General features: G+C 42.1%; 1 protein-coding gene across 2 annotated transcripts in view; it reads right to left on the minus strand.

The window, feature by feature from the left end:
* LOC143468671 (low-density lipoprotein receptor-related protein 2-like) overlaps nt 1-20,083 on the minus strand; it is a 32,000-nt gene that overhangs the window by 3,533 nt on the left and 8,384 nt on the right. For both annotated transcript variants that reach the window (XM_076966005.1, XM_076966004.1), the window contains exons 23-92: nt 19,888-19,978; nt 19,651-19,774; nt 19,383-19,489; nt 19,066-19,185; nt 18,801-18,923; nt 18,426-18,557; nt 18,221-18,337; nt 17,921-18,064; nt 17,693-17,812; nt 17,409-17,531; nt 17,045-17,244; nt 16,777-16,961; nt 16,419-16,647; nt 16,127-16,307; nt 15,894-16,024; nt 15,404-15,565; nt 15,207-15,343; nt 14,995-15,123; nt 14,675-14,846; nt 14,443-14,587; nt 14,162-14,334; nt 13,926-14,058; nt 13,543-13,752; nt 13,314-13,449; nt 13,031-13,205; nt 12,706-12,822; nt 12,465-12,584; nt 12,242-12,362; nt 11,809-11,963; nt 11,591-11,687; nt 11,349-11,498; nt 11,034-11,193; nt 10,794-10,934; nt 10,500-10,625; nt 10,294-10,417; nt 10,101-10,227; nt 9,618-9,734; nt 9,313-9,461; nt 9,128-9,227; nt 8,843-9,036; nt 8,559-8,674; nt 8,259-8,399; nt 7,993-8,162; nt 7,067-7,279; nt 6,759-6,954; nt 6,499-6,591; nt 6,261-6,408; nt 6,007-6,146; nt 5,736-5,906; nt 5,440-5,569; nt 5,255-5,354; nt 5,039-5,165; nt 4,837-4,961; nt 4,609-4,728; nt 4,375-4,498; nt 3,997-4,118; nt 3,810-3,867; nt 3,643-3,732; nt 3,428-3,574; nt 3,077-3,168; nt 2,732-2,900; nt 2,561-2,622; nt 2,325-2,478; nt 2,105-2,205; nt 1,882-2,000; nt 1,570-1,726; nt 1,071-1,241; nt 658-808; nt 458-583; nt 108-245 (exon numbers count right to left, since the gene is read on the minus strand). In XM_076966005.1, the coding sequence (XP_076822120.1) occupies nt 108-245; nt 458-583; nt 658-808; nt 1,071-1,241; nt 1,570-1,726; nt 1,882-2,000; nt 2,105-2,205; nt 2,325-2,478; nt 2,561-2,622; nt 2,732-2,900; nt 3,077-3,168; nt 3,428-3,574; nt 3,643-3,732; nt 3,810-3,867; nt 3,997-4,118; nt 4,375-4,498; nt 4,609-4,728; nt 4,837-4,961; nt 5,039-5,165; nt 5,255-5,354; nt 5,440-5,569; nt 5,736-5,906; nt 6,007-6,146; nt 6,261-6,408; nt 6,499-6,591; nt 6,759-6,954; nt 7,067-7,279; nt 7,993-8,162; nt 8,259-8,399; nt 8,559-8,674; nt 8,843-9,036; nt 9,128-9,227; nt 9,313-9,461; nt 9,618-9,734; nt 10,101-10,227; nt 10,294-10,417; nt 10,500-10,625; nt 10,794-10,934; nt 11,034-11,193; nt 11,349-11,498; nt 11,591-11,687; nt 11,809-11,963; nt 12,242-12,362; nt 12,465-12,584; nt 12,706-12,822; nt 13,031-13,205; nt 13,314-13,449; nt 13,543-13,752; nt 13,926-14,058; nt 14,162-14,334; nt 14,443-14,587; nt 14,675-14,846; nt 14,995-15,123; nt 15,207-15,343; nt 15,404-15,565; nt 15,894-16,024; nt 16,127-16,307; nt 16,419-16,647; nt 16,777-16,961; nt 17,045-17,244; nt 17,409-17,531; nt 17,693-17,812; nt 17,921-18,064; nt 18,221-18,337; nt 18,426-18,557; nt 18,801-18,923; nt 19,066-19,185; nt 19,383-19,489; nt 19,651-19,774; nt 19,888-19,978 (9,668 nt within the window). The remainder of the gene's footprint in view (nt 1-107; nt 246-457; nt 584-657; nt 809-1,070; nt 1,242-1,569; nt 1,727-1,881; nt 2,001-2,104; nt 2,206-2,324; nt 2,479-2,560; nt 2,623-2,731; nt 2,901-3,076; nt 3,169-3,427; nt 3,575-3,642; nt 3,733-3,809; nt 3,868-3,996; nt 4,119-4,374; nt 4,499-4,608; nt 4,729-4,836; nt 4,962-5,038; nt 5,166-5,254; nt 5,355-5,439; nt 5,570-5,735; nt 5,907-6,006; nt 6,147-6,260; nt 6,409-6,498; nt 6,592-6,758; nt 6,955-7,066; nt 7,280-7,992; nt 8,163-8,258; nt 8,400-8,558; nt 8,675-8,842; nt 9,037-9,127; nt 9,228-9,312; nt 9,462-9,617; nt 9,735-10,100; nt 10,228-10,293; nt 10,418-10,499; nt 10,626-10,793; nt 10,935-11,033; nt 11,194-11,348; nt 11,499-11,590; nt 11,688-11,808; nt 11,964-12,241; nt 12,363-12,464; nt 12,585-12,705; nt 12,823-13,030; nt 13,206-13,313; nt 13,450-13,542; nt 13,753-13,925; nt 14,059-14,161; nt 14,335-14,442; nt 14,588-14,674; nt 14,847-14,994; nt 15,124-15,206; nt 15,344-15,403; nt 15,566-15,893; nt 16,025-16,126; nt 16,308-16,418; nt 16,648-16,776; nt 16,962-17,044; nt 17,245-17,408; nt 17,532-17,692; nt 17,813-17,920; nt 18,065-18,220; nt 18,338-18,425; nt 18,558-18,800; nt 18,924-19,065; nt 19,186-19,382; nt 19,490-19,650; nt 19,775-19,887; nt 19,979-20,083) is intronic.

Consider the following 20,083-nt stretch of genomic DNA (forward strand, 5'->3'; position numbering starts at 1 on the left):
TCTTATTGCGTAAGTTGAAGGACACGTGTTTTGCTAAACGCTAGAAACTGTGCATGAGAACATACGGCAAAGTGAACTTGACCCCGCTACACTATACCGCAACTGACCTTCTGTTATTCTGATAATCAATGGCAATTCCGGTTGGATAATCGACGATTATGTCGTCTAACATTTTTATCTCCATTCCATCCATATGAGCGCGGTATACTCCTGGTGTCGAACCCAAACTTGTCCAGTACATATGGCTGAAAAGATTAGTATAATCTTAGTGTAGTTGTGATATGTAGTATAGGCACAACACATATTTGTTTGAATATACTGTATTATAGTCATTAAAGGTACCGGTTTCTATAAGTATGTGAAGTAAGCTTTGTAATTGCCGATGCTCTTTCATTTACTTTAAACAATCACATCAGTCAGATCCGCTGATATTGTGCTGTTTTTATTGTTTGCTTACCCGTCTCGTGGACTGAGAGCAATAGCGTGTGGAGTGTCCAGTTTACGGAAGAGAATATGCCGATATCTTCCATCCAACAGAGATACCGATATAGTGCCCGCCATTGCATCAGTCCAGTATAGGTTTCTAATAACATATAACTACGTGAAAACATTGAGTTTGAAGGAAGATAAAAGTGCCACGGTCTCGTGTATGCTTACCCAGCCACCCAATCAGCAGCTATTCCATTGGGCTGTTGTAGACCGTCGATGTCAAGCACTTGGGAGCTGCCATAATTGTTGCTTGTTCCATCAACATATGGCATAAGAGTGCGAATAATTTTTGGTTTTATTTTTTGGAAGCCATTGGAATCTGTTGGAAACACCAACACATGTTATCGCAGTGACGTAAGTTAATTGTAGCTTTTTAATTTTTTATTGTTTTATCACCTTCGGCTGTTGTAGTAACCCTAACTACGCCATTTTGAACAATAAACTCCCTATCGGTTAGCTCATTACAAATTAAGTCAAGTGAGTGAGTCAAGTCCAATGGCTTAAGTCTCAACAAATGTTTTCTACCGGCTTGCTTACAGTAGTTAGTACACGAGCACACGCTATGTACAAGGGCGATTTACCATAAGCTGAGGCCGTGTCTGTCCAGAACAAAACAGTTGTGCTCCCATCAATGTAGGCGTAGTCTAGCGCTTGAGTGCGAAGTTGTTTGTCGATCAATTCACCTTCGCGGTCATTTTCCATATCATAAGTCTTCACGTCTTGCTCATCGGCGACAATGTGCAGTGAGAAGCCTGTTAAAAAGACCATATCTCTCAGAAGACTAACCAGACAACATATAGTTACAAGAACCAGCAAATTATTAAAACAGATTTAAGATAGAGAACATTGACAGATGAATGCAATCAGTGTTTTGTAAGGTTTGACTTTGGCGACCGCTAAGGAATTTTAGTAGAGCGCAACTTTTAAAGACTAATTGCTAATTTCCTGCTGTAATTGCAGGAGTATAAATTTTGAGTGACCGTTTCGGGCACCAAAAGCACTGAATGCAATGACTGATTTTTTAAAGTTGTAAGCTATTTTCTAAGGATGAACGTCATAGATATCTAAAGGAGGACAAACCCTTCGCGGAGCACTCATCAGCGCCAGCCTTTTCGTAACCGTCCAAGCACTGACACTCGTAAGATCCCTTCGAGTTACGACAACGCTGGGGGCATGCATCCCAGTTCTGGATACATTCGTCAATATCGAGGCAAGAATGTGTGTCGTCCGGATTTACCTAATATCATTGTTGAGTTGCTGAGTGTTCCAAATTAGAAGAAGTCGGTTTCATACAAGCTAAGGGTGACTAACGCGGATATATAAACAAATTCCGCCAATACAATTGATCAAGGGTAAAATGTTGTACAACTCGCATTTGCCTAAACTCCCTACCTTGAATCCGTTATCGCAGGAGCAGAGATAGAAGCCAGGTTGTGAGTTAGCAGACGGTATCTCGGTACAAGTTTGCTCGCATGGATTGTCAGCGCATACCCAATCAGTGTCGCCTTTGTCTGCAACGAATGAATTGATTTAAAACCAGCAGTTTTATCTTTCGTAATGTGGTCAGTATAGGCTGGGATGGCTTTGCAAAGGTAAACTCTACAACGAGACTTACGACATCCTAGTTCGTCGGTTATATCGCCGCAGTCGTCGTAATCGTTGCAAATCAGTTGATCGGAAATACACTTCCCATTTAAGCATTTGAATTGGCCAGGGCTGTGAAAATTGTTTTAGTGTTTTTAAATACATTGAGTTTCCATCTTTTACATTATGAAATGCTTAATCAAAATTACAAACTGTGTCACTAATGATGACAATTAAGAGTGTCACGCAACCTGCAAATAGCACTCGGTGTTGTCGTTTGACAAATGTCAACAGCCTCGTCACTACCGTCACCACAGTCATCATGGCCGTCGCAAAATTTCGTCTCGAACAAGCATATCCTGGTCTTCTCGCAACGGTAATAAGGCGGATCACAATCGATTGACTCTGTGCACAGCAGCACAATAATATGTAGGTTACGTCGCATGTTGTTTCGTGCTTTCTATGCACAGAGGTGTTCGCTACTCACCACATACACTCGGATATTCATCGCTGCCGTCGCCGCAATCGTTTTGACCATCACAGCGGAAGCTAAATGTTGTAAGAAGCAGACGTGAAATGGAGTTATGTACTCGAGCAAGCGCTGTAAGTATTAAACAACCTTGACTGTACAGTAGCCTAGAGCAAGCTTTATCGTTACTTGAAGTTGACGCAGACGTGATTGTCGCATTCAAAGCGGCTCGGAGGGCAATAATTTTGACCGAATTGTGGCGGGCACTCTGCTTCGTCACTTGCGTCATTGCAGTCCCTGTCTCCGTCACATGTGAGTGCACTCGGGATGCAGTGTCCGGAATCACATTCGAAGTACCCTGGTTATGCGAAAAAGATAGCTTCGTGAAATGACTGACTGGCAGTTACGAATCACTGGTGCTTGAATTTCACCACAAGGTTAACTTTCGTTGCTTTACCGAAAGCAATGGAGCAATAGAAGGTTCTACTTTCTCTTTTTTACTCTCTTCTTACAAGCAGGTTACAGTGCACCTACCTTCTTGGCAGTCTTTTGCAGGGCATCCTACCTCGTCAGATCCATCTCCGCAGTTGTCATACTGGTTGCAAACCCAAGACCCAGGAATACAACTAAAATGCATTTTCAACATATACGTCTATGAAGGTAATTGACATGCAGTACGTGCATGTGCTGATATAGCCTCAGGCCTACTTCATAAATGCATGCCATCGTTGTTCCCCGTTTTCTATACTAACTTGTTTTATTGTTTATGTTGTCCTGTATAAATGTTTTGCGTGTGGCATGATATTTTTCCCATGCAAGTTGGAAATAGGATTATCGGAGTAGTAAAATAGCATTCCTAATTTCAGCAAATTTGCTGCGATTTACTTCTGATTGGCGCATCTGAATTCGCTTTCGGTGCAAGCTCGTGGTGGGCACGAAACTTCGTCGGAACCATCGCCACAGTCGTCCCAACCATCACACTGCCATCGTAGAGGAATACACTGATGGTTCTGGCACCTAAAGTCTCCCGTTCTGCAACACAAACGTTGAATTTGAAGTCCAGCTTTAAACGCATCGTCCCAACAGAGCGTATGTCTTACGGGTGGCAACTGCTATTAGGACAATCGGCTTCGTCGCTATTGTCGTAACAGTCGTCGTTGCCGTTGCAAAGCAAATAGGTTGCAATACATCTGTAGAGTGGAAATTAATTGTTAGAGGTATGCTCCAGGGCAGATCCAATTGATAAGGAAAGTCGAACATAACCGACCTGTACGTAGTCAGACAGGAAAATTCCGTTGTTGCGTCGCACCTGTGATCAGGTCCAGCTATAAGAACAATTAGTTGTAAGTTGCTGCTTCGGCACCATGACAAAAACTATAGATGATGTCATCTATGAGGAGACGATAATTGTCCCAAAGATTCCTTCCTCACTAGCTAAGACTGATTTTACTTACTGCAAACGTCAAGGGGTTCGTCGCTGCCATCGCCACAGTCGTCATCAACGTCACAGACCCAATTAGCAGGTATACAGCGACCGTTATCGCATGTAAAGTCACTGCCTGGACATGTTCTAGTTCTGAAACGTAACGCAGGGTGTAAATCAGTAAAATTATGATCATAAAAACGCATTGTCATATGTATAAAAAACACAGTATCATTTTGACCAAAACTATTTAATATTTACGAAGATCCTGTTGCCGAAAACTTCACTCGATGCGCGATTATTATAACCGGATAAATTTTTCCTGTCCAAATTAATTGAGTCGTCGCAGCACTTATGTTATTTCGATTATTATGAACAAGAGCAGTTGCCAAGCATCAATCGTACTTACGAGCACATTTCGCTGTCTTCATCGGTCCCATCGCCGCAGTCATCGGTGCCATCGCATATAACCGGCTGGTTGACGCATTTACCGTTGTTACATTTCATCTGGCTTGGTAAGCAAGGATAATCCTCTATTCAATAAAGCCAAATCCATATAAAATTGGGGTAAAACATTTGCTTGCGCCGTAGACAGAATTACTATACTCTTTACGATACAGATGGAGTTATGTGGGGGTCCTACCGCAAAACGACCCTTCGTCGCTTCCATCGCCACAGTCATCGCTACCGTCGCATCTAAACTCGGGCAAGACGCACTCGAAATTATCGCATTGAAAGTAGCCGGGGTCGCAGTAACGCGGCGCTGTAACAAAATGGGGTACAGTGAAGACCAAAGCGTTTCTGCTTTATGAGACACGACTATGTTGGAATGAACAATTTACACCAGTTTGTACGAATTTAAATAATTTACGGCAAGAGTCAGGTTCATCGCTTCCGTCGGGACAATCTTTAACTCCGTCACATTTCCATATAAATGGAATACATTTCTCAATGGAGTCGCATCGATACTGATCGGAATTGCAGTTTGGTACGCACCTAAAATTTTTATTCAAAAACAGAAGTGAAAACTGAGTTCAGTCAATCCCGGTTTAATATTGCTAGAAGCAACTAACTTGTAACCCAGTCCTTGATGCAGAGAAGAAAAGCCGTCCGGGCATTGGCATTCTGCATTGTCACCTCCCGGCATCATAAGACACAAATGCGAACAGCCGCCGTTGTTTTCACCGCAAGGGTTTGCAACTGAAACAATCAACGAATTTTCTGAGTTGTAAGGACGGAAACTGTACCACAAATGTTGAAAAGATTCCGACGCAGTTTAGCTTAATTACTTGAAACGTCCTGCCGGTATGGATGAACAATATGCACATCGTATGGACGATGCGTCGTGTTGACCATCAGTTGCATATTCGACGCATCTAACGCATGCGCCTGAATTTGAAAATAAAATATTCAAAAACCTAAGATGCAAATAAATATGCATCAAATATTTTTACATTATTTGAAGTCTGACTACCTTATAGAGAGATAGGGTGTTCCAGTCCGTCCAGTAGATGTAACTCTCGAAGAAGGTCATTGCAAAAGGATGAGGAGGGCTTACTTCCATGTTCAGCATCTTCCTGTTACTCCCGTTGATGTACGCGTATCTTAGCAAAATATTCATTTTAAGATGAAGTAGACAGGAAGCGAATTTTGCCAACTTTAATTGTGGTTCTTTATGCGTTAAAAATTAATTGCGGCTAAATCGGCTAAATTGCACTTCTGTTCTTTTTATCATTTCTGTAGAAATTTAAGCGTTAATCCGAAAATTACTCTATGGCGTCTGTGTGCGCATCTCCCCAGTAAAGACGCTCCGTCACGTAATCCAAGGTTAGAGCGTTGGGCCAACTTATTCTCTCGGTGATTATAGCCATTGCTTGATCTCCGTTGAGGCCGGCTCGCGCAATGTAGGGTACAATACCGTAGTCAGTCCAAAACACGTATCTGAATAAAACAAGCAAGGCGGATAAAAAAGCCTTCTCGCGCCTTAGCTAAATAACTTAAGTTTTAATCTAAGCGATTAAGCATCTACGTTATAGTTTACCCGCGTTTTGGATGCACGACAACCGCTCTGGGCTGATCGAAGCAGTAGGTGTTGTTGACATCTATGCAGCCTGTTAAGATTGTCCTTTTGTTTGTACCATTTAGTTCTGAGACGAACATTGAATCCAAGTTGGCGTCAACCTATCAATAAAATCAGTGGGAATTTCTGTCGTTTTGATGACTTTTATGGTTTCTGGCCCTAAACAGCACGACTTTAAAAGCATTGCTCATCACAAAACTTGACATGAATCTCACCCAGTATAGCTTTCTTGTCACCCACTCAACAGCTAATCCTTCACCGTTGGGTACTTCGCGACTGAAAAGCACCTTTCGGTCACTTCCGTCAAAATTCATGCTTTCCATCAGACCGCGGGTAACGTCAGTCCAGAATAATCTCTTGTCGCTATTTAAAATGGAGATATACGTTGACATGGAACGAAAAAATCTTCATCGTAGCACTGTCTGTTTTCACACTCAGTGATGCGGTACTCACCCGTAATGATAGTCCAAGGCCACTATTGTGTCGTGCCCTTGAGTTACTAGTTCATAGTCAGACCCATCCGTTGCTATCTTTCGTATGTAGTACCTAAATAATGCGAAAGGTCAGCATTATCAAATTGCAAAAGACTTTTGCTGAATAGCATGTAAAGAAAAGTTTGCTGAAAATTACCAAATAGTAAAGACAATATTTTTCCAACACTAGTTACAGTCCTTTCTATCGTTTTTTGTCGCCATCGAAAATTCAAACCTTACCTGTTGCTAAATAAGAGATAAGGATCGATTCCTGAAGACTGCCGACAAGTTCCGTCGGGTTCACGCAAATATCCATTTCCGCACTTACAGTAATAACTTCCATCGGTGTTGTCGCACATTTGTGAGCAAACCCACGGAGTTTCGTCGCACTCGTTGATGTCTTCGCAAGCTTTCTGGTCTGCCATCAGCCGGTAGCCTGTTGCACAAAGCAGCCTTTCGTTATCCACTTTGGCTGAAGCAGCCACGAGCTTACAGTTTCAAAGCAGCGACAGAGGCTACCCTATTTTCTTAGATGTCCAATGACTCACCGTCATTGCAGGCACAGTAAAAACTGGTCTGTGTATCTATGCATTTCTGTGCGCATTGGTTGGAAATGACGTCTTGGCATTCATTAACACCGCACCTCTGTTCATCGCTCTTGTCGTCACAATCGGGGTTTCGATCGCAGACCAAAGATTTATCAATACACTGACCGTCCTCGCACATAAATTCATCGGGTGCGCACGTCGGAGGCTCGGTAGCTACAAAACGTAGTGAATATACACAAAAATAGTGAATGTACTTTTCGGTAAATATTTCAACTTACAGTTGCACTGTGTTAACCCCTTGCCGTAAATCAGGGGTGTCAAACTCAATCGCACCAAGGGCCAAAACGCAAAACTTATTTAACGCCGCGGGCCGTAAGGATAAAACTTGATTGAACGTTTCCTGACACGAGTACATGAATTGGAACAGCCAGCGAAACAACACCAAATTTTTGATTTTTTTGACGATTTTTGACTGGGCTGTTTTTGATTATTCTTATCTTACATCATTATGTTTCATTCATCTCCTTGCAAAAGCATTAAAGAATTAACAGACAATAAAGAAAAAAGCAGCCCAGATTACAAGCGTTGGAATAAATCGATTTATAATCTTGTTTCTTGCTTGCAAAAAGTAAGTTGTACTGTACAATGATCTCGCGGGCCGGAAATAGTTCAATGTATAAAATAACATTGCGGGCCAAGTTTTATTGTGAAGCGGGCCGGATGTGGCCCGCGGGCCGGGAGTTTGACACGTATGCCGTAAATGATACTTTATAGTTTTAACCTCACCTCCTTGCGATCAGTAGAATCGGCAAGTGCTCCAAAATAAAGTAAATCGTAGCACACGCGCCACAGTGTTTTACTTCATATTACTCGACGTAATTGCTACATATTTTTAACAAAGTATAACCGGTAGTGGTAACGCTCACCACAGTCTTCTTCGTCGCTTCCGTCGCCGCAGTCGTCCCTCCCGTTGCACTGATAACTCGCATAGATGCATTTTCCACTCTCGCAAGTGAACTGATAGCTTTGGCAAGGTTGGTAGTCGCAGTCATCATATTCATCGCTGAAGTCGCCACAGTCGTTATTGTGATCGCAGCTATAAGATACAAATTCACGGTTACGTTATGATGTTTATCTGCAGACTGTTGAAGCCTTTTAGTTTCAGAAGGTTAAGGCCTTAAAAACCACTTACACGTAATATTGGCTGATGCAAACACCATTTGCGCACGTAAATTGCCCGCTGGAACAATTCCTTGCTGGGCAATCTTGCAATTCATCCGACGCGTCGCTGCAGTCCGGGTAGCCATCGCACACATAAAAGTTTGGAATACATCTGAATGGGAAAACAACTTTAAAAATAGCGGCTCTGGTTGTATTTTTATCAGTTTCTCTGAAATGGTTCTTACCGTTTTACAAGGAATATTAAATATTGCAAGTATTACATCCTAGATATTACATATGTTTAAAACGTAGAAATGCATCTTCGGCATACCCGTTGCTACCGGGTTGAACGGATTCACATTTAAAATCGTTGTCATTGCAGGGTCGGCTAGCACAGTCTTGTTCTTCGTCGGAATTGTCGCCGCAGTCATCCCAGCCATCGCATATCTGTATTATACTCTATGGTTACTGATTGTAATCCTTATTTTCTTTTTATGTTTTGGGAATGAAACATGTAGTTCAATGTTCCTTAAAATTATAGGCTACGTTTGCTGATGTGCAATTTATAAAGTCCAGAACAGAACGTTGGGTTATACAAATGACTCAATCATTTACCCAGTCTGTGTCAATGCATTTCCCATTGTCACATTTCCAAGCCCCGGGTGGGCACGTCATCGCGGGGTGATCGCAGTCGTCGGTTTCGTCAGAGGAGTCGTCGCAGTCGACGTACCCGTCGCAATACCAGTGCGCTGGTATGCAGGCTGGCGGGTCTGTACACTTAAATTGGTCGTCGTCGCATTCTTTATTTTCTGCATTAACATTATATCAGCAGTTAGTTCCGTCGCACACTAGGAACTCTTTTTCACGATCATCGATTGCATTTATGACGTAACACTTTACCGCAGAATGTGGGAGCTTCATCGCTGTTGTCACCGCAGTCGTTGTCGCCGTCGCACAGGTAATCGTCTTTTATGCAGATGTTTGTAGATTCACATTTGTGCTGAAAACAACGAATTATCTTCAACACGAGGTTTAAATGGGTACAAGATCGCTTGCATAACATGTTCTTTGCATTTCCGTCTTACGTATCCTGGCGCACAACTGATTGGTGGACAATCTTTCTCGTCGGAGACCTGACCGTCCCTGCAGTTGTCATAGCCATTGCACACGTAATACTGACTGATACATCGGTAGTTTGCGCACGTAAATTCACCCTCCTCACATTCCGGGAATGCTGTGTTGGGTAAAAATTCCAATTTCAATACAATAAAGAGACATTGAAACGCGCATAACCGTCGATGTTTGAGCTATGCCCGAGTATTTTGTTGTAGTAATCAGGTGTAGCAACCGGCTTAAAAGCTTTTTCTTCACTTTATTGTAGGCTACTTACGACAGCCAAGTTCGTCAGACCAGTCGCCGCAGTCATTGTCATGGTCACAGACGTAGTTAATGGGAATGCACCTGCCACTAGGACACCTGTGCTGGTTCGATTGGCACTGATGGTCGGCTTAAAATAAGTTAGAAGTTTTGAATGAAGGTGGGTGCGTAATTTGTTTGTAGTTGCCGAATAATATCCATAAACCATACTTAAGTACTTTTTAGTTTTACCAAAAATGCAAACATGCGTTGGCTGAATATGTTAAAGTTTGTAAAATATTAAGATCTGGAAATATTTTTATTGAAGCAGATTGCGCTTCGTTTGAGCAACAGTCAAATAAATTACATTTTCGATACAGTAGTATACGCGTATAAATGGTATCTTTACACACTGCTAGTTTATGTTAAAAAGATAGCGCTAACCATTCTCTGCTTAAATTATCTTCAGATACCGAATAACCACAAAGGAATCCTTTAGCGGCCCCTTGAAACTTACCACAGACTCTGTCCGCTTCGTCCGTGCCACTTATGCAGTCCGAGTACCCGTCGCACACCCAAGACAGTGACTTGCAGTCGCCATTGGGACACGTGTAACGGTCGGCATCGCACCGGTCTTGGCCAATCTGAAAACCAGTAAGTAGTCGTACGCGCTGTTACACAATATTTTTCTTCTAAAAGATTTTTCTTACGTCAACAATGCATTCTCTTTCATTGTTGGCGAGATAATACTTGTTCCCATCATCGGTCGGACAGCTACATTCGGACGCCCCATCTGGTCCAACTGTGCAAATGTTACTGCAACCTCCGTTGTATCTAATAATAATGACAGCAACTCAAAGCTTAGCTTTAACATGATTGCATTTATACGTTGTAGTAGAAACTGGAACATTTTTACCTTTTACACGGGTTGTATCCGATACATTCCGCTTGGGCTCGAGTTGATACAGCTAGAACGTCCATTGGGGTACTACTTAAGCCGAAACGCACTACGGACACCGACCCTCCGTCTTGTTTGTTGGCTCTGCAAAATACTTTTTAATCAGATATCATTTGTGTTTAAAAACTATCGTACAAGTAGATTGTACGATATTATGATTAGGTGAATTTTTCTGGCAGCTATATTGATACGTAACTGTATTTTATCATTCCAACAATGCCGCATTTCACAGAAAATGAGTATAAACTTTACCTGTATATAGATCTTGTAGACCAATCGCTCCAGTAAACGAATTGATCCAGTACTGTGATAGCAAACGGATGATCATAGCTCCGCAACACCATCTCGCGGTTAGTTCCGTCCAAGTAGCTGCGTTCTATTCGCTCGTATCCGCTGTAGATTTAATGCACACCGTAAGATAACTAAAAACTTACAATAGTGATAGTTAGTATCTACATTACCACGGCATAGATGTCATCATATTTTACTTACGGCTGTGCGTCTACCCAATACATTACATCCTCGGCGAAATCTATGGTAAGACCGTTGGGATAATACAAGCCTGTTCCAATGATGGTCGTACGAACATTTCCTGCAAGGGTTGCTCTTTCGATTTTGGCTTGAGTACCCCAATCGGTCCAGTACATATAACCTAAAATGCGATCAAACTTCAAGTAAATTTGCTACTGACACTTATGTTTGCGTCAAGTTAGGTTGTTTAAGGCCTGAATGTTAAATATCTGCGGAAGAGTTAAACGATTGCAGCGTAATGTTTTCAATTTTCACGCGGCAATAAAATATCCTAACCTCGGCAAGGATCGAGAGCAATCGCCCTAGGCCGATCTAGACCAGTGACCAACGTTGTTTTATTCTTTCCGTCGATTCCAACCGATGAGATGGTGTCCTGGGTGTAGTCGGTGAAGTACAGCCTTTTATGAAGCCAATCAAAGTCAAGGCCTGTTTACGGAAATGCATCGGTTTTACAGCAAATGTATTATCACGGAAGCATACTTGATTCATATTACAAGTTTCTGCTTAATATTCGACACCTTCAGCAGCACTCAGGCCAGAAGTGACGATGTAGGTCGGTAGTGGTCTCGTATCTTCGAGTGAGAAATAACCAATCTTGGAATTACTTCCTTGATACTGCATTTCAAAACAGGAATATGCAAGCTTTGTCATTTACCCGGAAGGCATCTACTTCTTCCTCCATACAACTACAACAACTGGAGTGTAAATGATTTCGTGGAAACCTTAAAATCCTTACCGTTAAAAAGTATGCTCTTCTGCCTTCGAGATCGTAGGCCAAAGCGATAGGATATGGCAAAGATACGGGTTCAAACACTTGCGAATGGTCGTCAGGATCAATGTGAACAGATTCGGCAGTTTGCTGAGTGGAGTAGATGATGTAGTCGCTCGCGGCTAAAACATACAAAAATAAATCAGAAAAAATTGGTTGTAGTTAGATCAAGGATGATTATAAAGCAGGAATGAAGCAGACAACATGTTTCTAAACATATAGGTATAGCAGATGCTACATTTCTGTCCTGGAATATTTCAGACTACAAACGAAACGTTTACTACAATTATCTATAAAAATGTTTTGACTGTTATATTCCTGCATCGAATTAAAAGTTGTTCCAAATACTAGGCACTGATGAAAATTTAGAAATGTGCAAAATCAAAGCTTATGTCCATACTCTTGCAGGACGTTCCATCCGAGCCAAGCTTTCCGTACGAGCAATCGCAGACTTTAGAATCGTCTGGCATAGCGAAGCATAACTGTTCACAACCGCCATTGTTTTGCAAACATGGGTTGGTCTAAAAAAAAGGTTATTTTTAGGCTATTTGAACCGTCAATTCGAAAACAATTTTATTTGACATTACTATAAGTAAAACGAAGACACTAAATTTATACGTTACCCCCGGGTCGTCCGGATGAACAGATTGATCATAAACAGCAACTGCGTTCAAATTAGCAAGACCGTCACGATATACGACTGGGTTCTCGCTATTCGATGGGTCTTTACTCGCCCGCAGCAACTAAAATACAAGCATCGACCTACAGTGAAGATTATTTGAACAATACACCCAAAGGAGTTGTAACTTATACCGGAGGATATATTCAGTACCGCTGAAAGTATTAAAACAAAGCCGAGTTTACCGAATTTCGCTTTGAATCGACCCAGAAAATGTAATCTTTATAGACAGCGACTCCAAGCGGTGCTGGGTAATTCCTTCCCTGCCTGATTATCACTCGTGAAGATCCGTCCCAAGACATCTAGGAATATTTGAAAATTTTACGCCGTATGTTGTTGTAGCAATTGGTTTAGCTTTAAGGTTATCACTACAGTAGTAAAATTGCACCACACGGAAAAGAAATTAAAAACAAGGTTAAAGCGATAAAGCAATTAAAAGTAGATTGCAGAAGAATATTAAACTAAAAGAAAATAAATAGAAGACCTTTCGAATACAAATTTAGCTCATACCTTTTCTATAGTAGACGTCTTGTCATCAGCCCAGAATAGCTCATGTGTGCTGTAGTCGATCGTCAGGCCATTAGGGTGCACAATTCCTGAAGATGCTATAACGGTTCGATTAGAACCATCCAGCAAAGCTCGTTCGATCTTCGGTGTTTGGCCATAGTCACTCCAGTACAAGTATCTGTTATTTAGTCAACAAGTTCACAGTACAAAGTTGATGTGATAATTACAGCATACTTAAAAAGATGCATTGCTTAAATACGAGTTGCCATTTAATTTTAACAAATACCGCTTTATTGGGTTGACTGCTAGCGATCTCGGTAAGTCCTCGGTTGTTTTGAAAAGAATGACACGATATTTCCCGCTCACTTGCGCCACCTCCAAATACGTCTCGGAATTAAAAGCATTTGTGAAGTAAACATTTTCTGCGCAATGGTGACGATTTAAATTAGACAGTTTTTGCGATTTCAACGTTTGCTTTATAGCGAAGCACAAGTCACGAAACGGGGAACACTTACGTGCTATCCAGTCTATCGCAAACCCAGTAATGCCTTGTTGTCCTATTCCGTTGAATACAGCAGTCCCAGCTCCACTTCCATCGGTTTTTAAGGAGTAGATGCCGTTGTTTAAAAGACCGTTGATTCCGGCAGAACTTCCACCGGGGTAGTAGTTGTTCCACAGCACTATGCCCGACTTCATATCAACGTCTATAGCGCTTGTGCTGGTGTCTGGGTGCAGTGCAAACAGAAGCATTCAACGATGATACATGACATTCATAACAAAATCGGGACATAGTTTAGATGGATTAGCGATAGCAGTAAAATTTGATTGGTCACTCAATGTTAACTTGTAAAACTTTCTGGAAAAAAAATACAAATTACAATAATGGAGTGAGACATACATGGCCCTCCAATAGGTGGCATGGCGTCAATGTGATTGTCGCCGTCAGAAAGATCGAAGCCGCGTATCACGTTGCCTTGTGAGACAAGCACAAATGAGTCGTACGTGCTGCACGTTTTATTGTCGGAGTTAAGCTAAACAAAGTAAACAAAATGTTACGCTGGACCAGACCAGTCGTCTCCAAAAAACGGAGGTCTCCTGTTTCTTGTTTCATTTTGGTCGTTAGTTTATTTTTACCTTGAATCCCGTTGCGCACGCACATTGAAAGAAATTCGATTTGACGGGGAAGCAAAATTGCTCGCATCCGCCGTTGCTAACAAAACATGAATTGGGTTTGCCCACTGGCCTATTATACACCTTCAGTGAATTGACATTTTGAATGTCTGTCCTTAATGTGATTTGATTGTTACCTGAAAGCAAAAGAAAAAATAAAGTCTATGTTATAATACAAGGATCGACGAGTTATAAATGCTAATACGAAAAAGTTTATTTGAAATCTACAGCTGGTTCTCGCGTACCATTTGTTTTCTCTGCTCTTTCAATCAGCTCCAACGACAGGTCAGAATAATAGATATAATCGTCCAGCACTGTTATACCCATTGGGCTAATAACGTTGTCTACTATCGTGTTCACGTCGCTTCCATCAAAATTTGCAGACTTAATCTGTCATAGGCACATATTAATCGATGCACAGTTTAGGGTCAGAAGGATGGAGGTTTATATATATTGTCAACGACATGAGGTACGTACAACTCCAGGGTTTTGTTCAGCCCAGTATATTCTCTGCTCAGGTATATCCAGTGCGATATGCTGGATGTCAGACACTCCAGTGATGATGTTTTCAAGCTCCGAGCCGTCCATGTCACAGCGGGATATCTTGGGTGGTACGCCACCTAAGCCCTGGTCAGACCAGTAGAGTTTTCTATGGAGCGAATAAAATGTTTTAATTCAAGATAGACACTGTGCTATTATGTTTGACGTCATTGTTTTAGCAGACATGTAGGCCTATTGCGCGCACCTTACTCACGAATAGTTGTCAACCACAACGGTGCAGCTAAAAGCAAACTTACGCGTGAATGGGATCGACGGCTATGCCCATAGGTGCACCCACGCCCGTGTCTCCGCCAACATTACTCACAACAGTTCGATGCAAGAAGGCGCCGTTCTTGTTACTGTCCATTTTGATCACTTCGATCGACCTGCAGGACGTGTCCATAAACTGGTTATAGTGTTGAGCTAGAAACGCAAGGGCGCAATGGAGATAGTCAGGATATTTGCTTACTTTCCAGCAGGATTTGTGAAGTATAAGTTCCTTGACATCCAATCAATTGCAAGAGAGTTGGGCGAACCAATGGTTGCTAGGACGGCAAAGATGGTTCGATTGGTGCCGTCAATGTGGACTCTTCTGATGTCTCCAACCTTACCAAATAAACACGCATAAAGAATAGTGCAAGAAGAAAAGGAAAATAGTTTCGTTACCGTTTGCTCTGCCCAATAGATGTACCCTTCCTTGTCGTCGTGCTCAACGTCTATTCCGTTCTTTATGTCGGTGACAGGAACTATTTTGTCCGACTCTTGGTCACTTGGATCCCTGCTTATTCCAAATATTCTATCCGGTGTTGAAACGACCAAAAATTCGTTCTAGAAGTGAACCATGATTAAGCTCATTCGCTAGCTTCTGAAGCAGATTTCCAGGCGAAAGCTCGGCGATTGAAATAATGATAGAAATGCAGTAATTTCGATTGAGCGATTGCATAACAAAAGTTGTTTTGCTTGTGTTTTAGCTAGGACTGATTACAGGTTAAGAAAAAAGTTCTGGTTCTGTTGTGTTTTTAATTCCTTTAGGCATTAACAGTGCAAAAAAACATATGCCCATGGGCAGCGCTCGTTGAATAATGTAAAAAAAGGTGCAGAGTTATACGTGTTAAGAATATTCCGATCTTGTGTTTGTGGAAAGCAAGCGACTCACCTTTACTTCACTACAAGTGTGAGTGTCGGTTAGCTCAGATCCAATCGGACAAGCGCATGTATATCCGCGTGGAAATATTCCGCCCAGTAGACAAAGATGAGAGCACGGGTCGCCATCGCAGGGGTTTTCAGCTAAACACAGCAATACAGTAAGTGCACAAAGTTTGACAAGACTTCCAGGTGCAGTGTGTCAGCTGTAAAGTGCGGGTGGATAAACGCAATGATGTATCTTACCGTCAGGTTGACGGACCGGATGAAAAGCGTGTAAGCTTGTAGGAAGGCTGAGTCCTGATATCATAACCCGTTGGTCTTTGCTTCCGTCCCACTTATTACACCTACTTACTGTCCTTGTCTCCCTATCCGTCCAATAAACGAAATCTTCTAATATCGTCAACGAGTGAGGGTGGCGGACAATCTAACACGACAAATTGAAATCAGCTATGAAATTCACGGGACATAAATGGTATGATGAATCGCACATTATGTTCAAACAGCTCTTACTTTTAACGCATTCATCAGGGCTTACCAAATCGCTTGCCAGTACTTCGGCTCTTGATCCGCCGTTATAATCACACCGGTGAATGAAGTCCAGTTTAGCATCAGCGAAATACACTGTGTAAGTTGGGTAATCGATAGTCAGGCCGTTGGGCCAATACAGCTGTTCAGTAACTATGGCCACGCGAGAACTCCCGTCCATGTTCGACCTTTCAATTCTTGGGTTTTGGCCCCAGTCAGTCCAAAACATCACGTGCGCACTGTGAGAAAGCCTGTTTAATTGATTGCACGCAAACTGCTTAGTTGCTTGGTCTATACCGTTTAAAGTTAGGCTTCGGTCTCCGAAAAAGTAGTAAGGGTTCAAAAATATACAGAAGTCGATGACCTACCCCTGTCGCGGGTCCAGGGCCAAACCTCGGGGATTAGTGACGTTTTCGGCGTGCAATATGGCGCGATGTGACCCATCCAGTCTTGCGACCTCTATAGTGCCTAGTTCGTAATCGCACCAGTACAAGTTTCTGGCCACCCAGTCCACGGCAACGTTCTCGGCAATCGATTGTCCGCTTTGAAACACCTATTGAAACAAGTCCTTTATTTTGTGTAAGGTTTATTTTTTGCCAGCAAAGCTCTGTCTGTTCGACACGGTAGAGATCTTACAGGAGCCCTGCTGGTGCCATTTCGGAAAACGGAAAAGAGGAATCCATACTGGACGTCCGCGAAATAGACTTTACGCGTCTTCCAGTCAAAGTCAGTTCCCATTATGTTGGACGACGAGATGGGAGCTCGCAAATAGTTCTTATCGACGTCCAGTTCGTAAATGTAATTCCGGTTGGACACCATTATAATTCGCGATTCACCTGCAAAAGTGCACGAGGCAGTGTCTGATTATAACCTTTATGCAAGACATTTAGTGTTAGCCTTAAGTTGTGGTATACATTTTGGTAAAATAAGCTGATGTTAAATAGCATTGGTGGAAAGGTAATGCTTTTCAAAGCTCCATGTTTATTGCAAATAAACGCACTTGTTACTTTGCACGTTCTCTTGTCGATATCAAGGTCGTATCCATCGTCACATTTGCATAAAAAGGTTCCTTCCTTGTTGTCACACTGCTGGCTGCAGTAGTGCAAACTGCATTCGTCAATATCTTGAAACAATATCGAAGAAAACAAATGCATAGATATTGATTAGATCGCATTAAGTCGGCCCTTCTTGTTACCAGAACGAACAAGCTGTTATCTATACTTCAATCAGTACACTAACACACATGGACGCACAAATAAGCTGATAGTTGTAGCTTTATTTCACCTGCACAAGTCTTGCTGTCATTCAGTAGCTGATAACCTTCCCCGTCGCACCAGCATAGTGGTCCATCAGGCAGATTCGCGCATTGGTCCGTGCAGCCGTAACCATTGCACCGATTCACACCTGTAACAAGGCTCCACTTGAATTCTACGTCCTGTTACTTGTCGTGATACTGTTCATGTCTTGCGAGAAAGGTTGTACAGTAAGAGTAACATTACAAAGTCAAATTACTACAAAAATCTCCTTCGTCAAGAGCATCGGGACAATCTGACCATCCATTGCACACTTTGCTATACGCGATGCACTGTGTTGTTCCGGGGCATTCCCACTCATTGAAACCGCAAGGCGGGGGAGGAAGCGTTGGGGGTGGCGTTGCTGTTAAAAACATAAGAGCTCAGCACAACGTTGCATAGTGTTTTGTACTGATAGACTTTAATAAATGGTGGGAGTGATACTAATAACGCATGCAGTGGTCACGGTGTTGTTCGTTTTAGAAGCGGTGATAGCTTGTGAGTTGCGATATCTACTTACGGCAGTCTTTTTCGTCCGAGCCATCACCGCAGTTGTTGTATCCATTGCATTTGTAAATGCTTGAGATGCAGAGGTTGTTGTCGCATCTAAATTCGTACGATGCACATTCTTTAACAGCTGCAATAGTAAAAAGTGTTGGATAAAACTATGAATAGGCACCGAGAAACAAACTACAACAGAAAGTATAGGTAATTATATAGCTTACGACAAGTCGGAGGTTCGTCTGATCCATCGTCGCAGTCTATCCTAGAATCGCAATACCACGTCTGAGGAATGCAGACTCCGTTCGACTGGCACTGAAACTGGTCGTTTTCACATTGGCCCGGATGAAGAGTAGCTAAAGTAGAAGGGCAATTCGTGCTAAATAAATTGCTAATAGCATGCTATAAATAACATGTTAAGACAAAAACTTTCAACTTGATTTCTGCTAGCTAAGGTAGTATTTTCAATTCTAGTGTTTGTTTCTAGCTTGCTTTACTCAGTCGCAGCTATTTAAACGATAAGCCTATAGGCTATAAAGCCTTTGTTATAGTGGGTGTATTATAGGGTCTACAGCAGCCTATAATAAACAAACACTTACGACATCCGATCTCGTCCGAACCGTCTCTGCAGTCAGAAGCCCCGTCACATTTGTATGATTTACCTATACACTGAACTCCATTGCTGCATGCGAAGTAATAACTCGGGTCGCAAGAAACCGGTGCTGCAGTAAAAACAAAACTGTTAACCTATACAACTTCTTCTGGCGGTTCGCCATATATCGGGCGATTGTAGTAAGTCAGTATCTGAAATGCTACTAGCATATACACTTTGCTACAAGCTTTTAAGCCATGGCAGCCACTCACGGCAGTCTTTTTCGTCTTCGCCTTGCCTACAGTCTTCGTAGCCGTTGCACCTCAGATTTGAAGAAATGCATCTCTGATCGTCGCAAGCAAACTGCTGTGGGTTGCAAGTCTGCGATTCACCTGATAGTGGATAAAGATAAATAAATAATAATCGATACTCTGTTTAATAGGGGTAGCTAATTACTTTTAAGCATTTAAGCCAAACTAATTTCACCGAAAAAAAATTTGGAAAGTCTACATTCTGTCAGAAGGTATGGCGTTTGGCCTATATGAAAAACTTATATAATGCAGATGCAGCTAAGTGATGGTCAGCTTACAATCTTTCTCATCGCTTCCGTCGCCGCAGTCATTCGTGCTGTCGCATACCCAAGTTGGCGATATGCAACGCCCGTTGTCACACTGGAATGACGTGCTGCTGCAAGGCCTGCGGGAACATTCAATATTTCTTACAAATTACTTACAAACAAAGCGATTTCTTTTTAAAATAATAGATCGCATTCATAGAGCATGATGCTTGTTGATGAGTATGTGCAAGTCAAATGAGTTCTCTTTTGATTTTCAAACAAATGTAGCCTAGAATTATACCGAGGAGTTGGACAACCAACTTCGTCGGAGTTATCACCACAGTCGTCGTCACCGTCGCATTTCCAGCTTATATAAATGCACTGATTGTTGTCGCATTTAAATGCGTAAGGCCCGCACGTCCCATCTATAACACAGGCTTTGTTGATAAATATAAGATACTACGCCTCATAAAGCTTAAAGAATTAAACGCCAGGAACAGCCAATGCATTAGTCAGTGTGACGTCATCATAAACTCACTGCAGTCTTTTTCATCGGATCCATCTTTGCAGTCGTCCATACCATTGCACACGTAACTACTCGATACGCACCTTCCATTGTCGCACGCGAACTAAAAATTTGCAAACTATAAGTTAATATAACGTTATCGAACTGAAAGTATTGAAAAGCTTTTTATTTCTCGGGTTCAACACGTCTCGTCCAAGTTTTGCGACAA

This window comes from Clavelina lepadiformis, chromosome 8, assembly GCF_947623445.1.
Source record: "Clavelina lepadiformis chromosome 8, kaClaLepa1.1, whole genome shotgun sequence".
NCBI lineage: Eukaryota > Metazoa > Chordata > Ascidiacea > Aplousobranchia > Clavelinidae > Clavelina > Clavelina lepadiformis.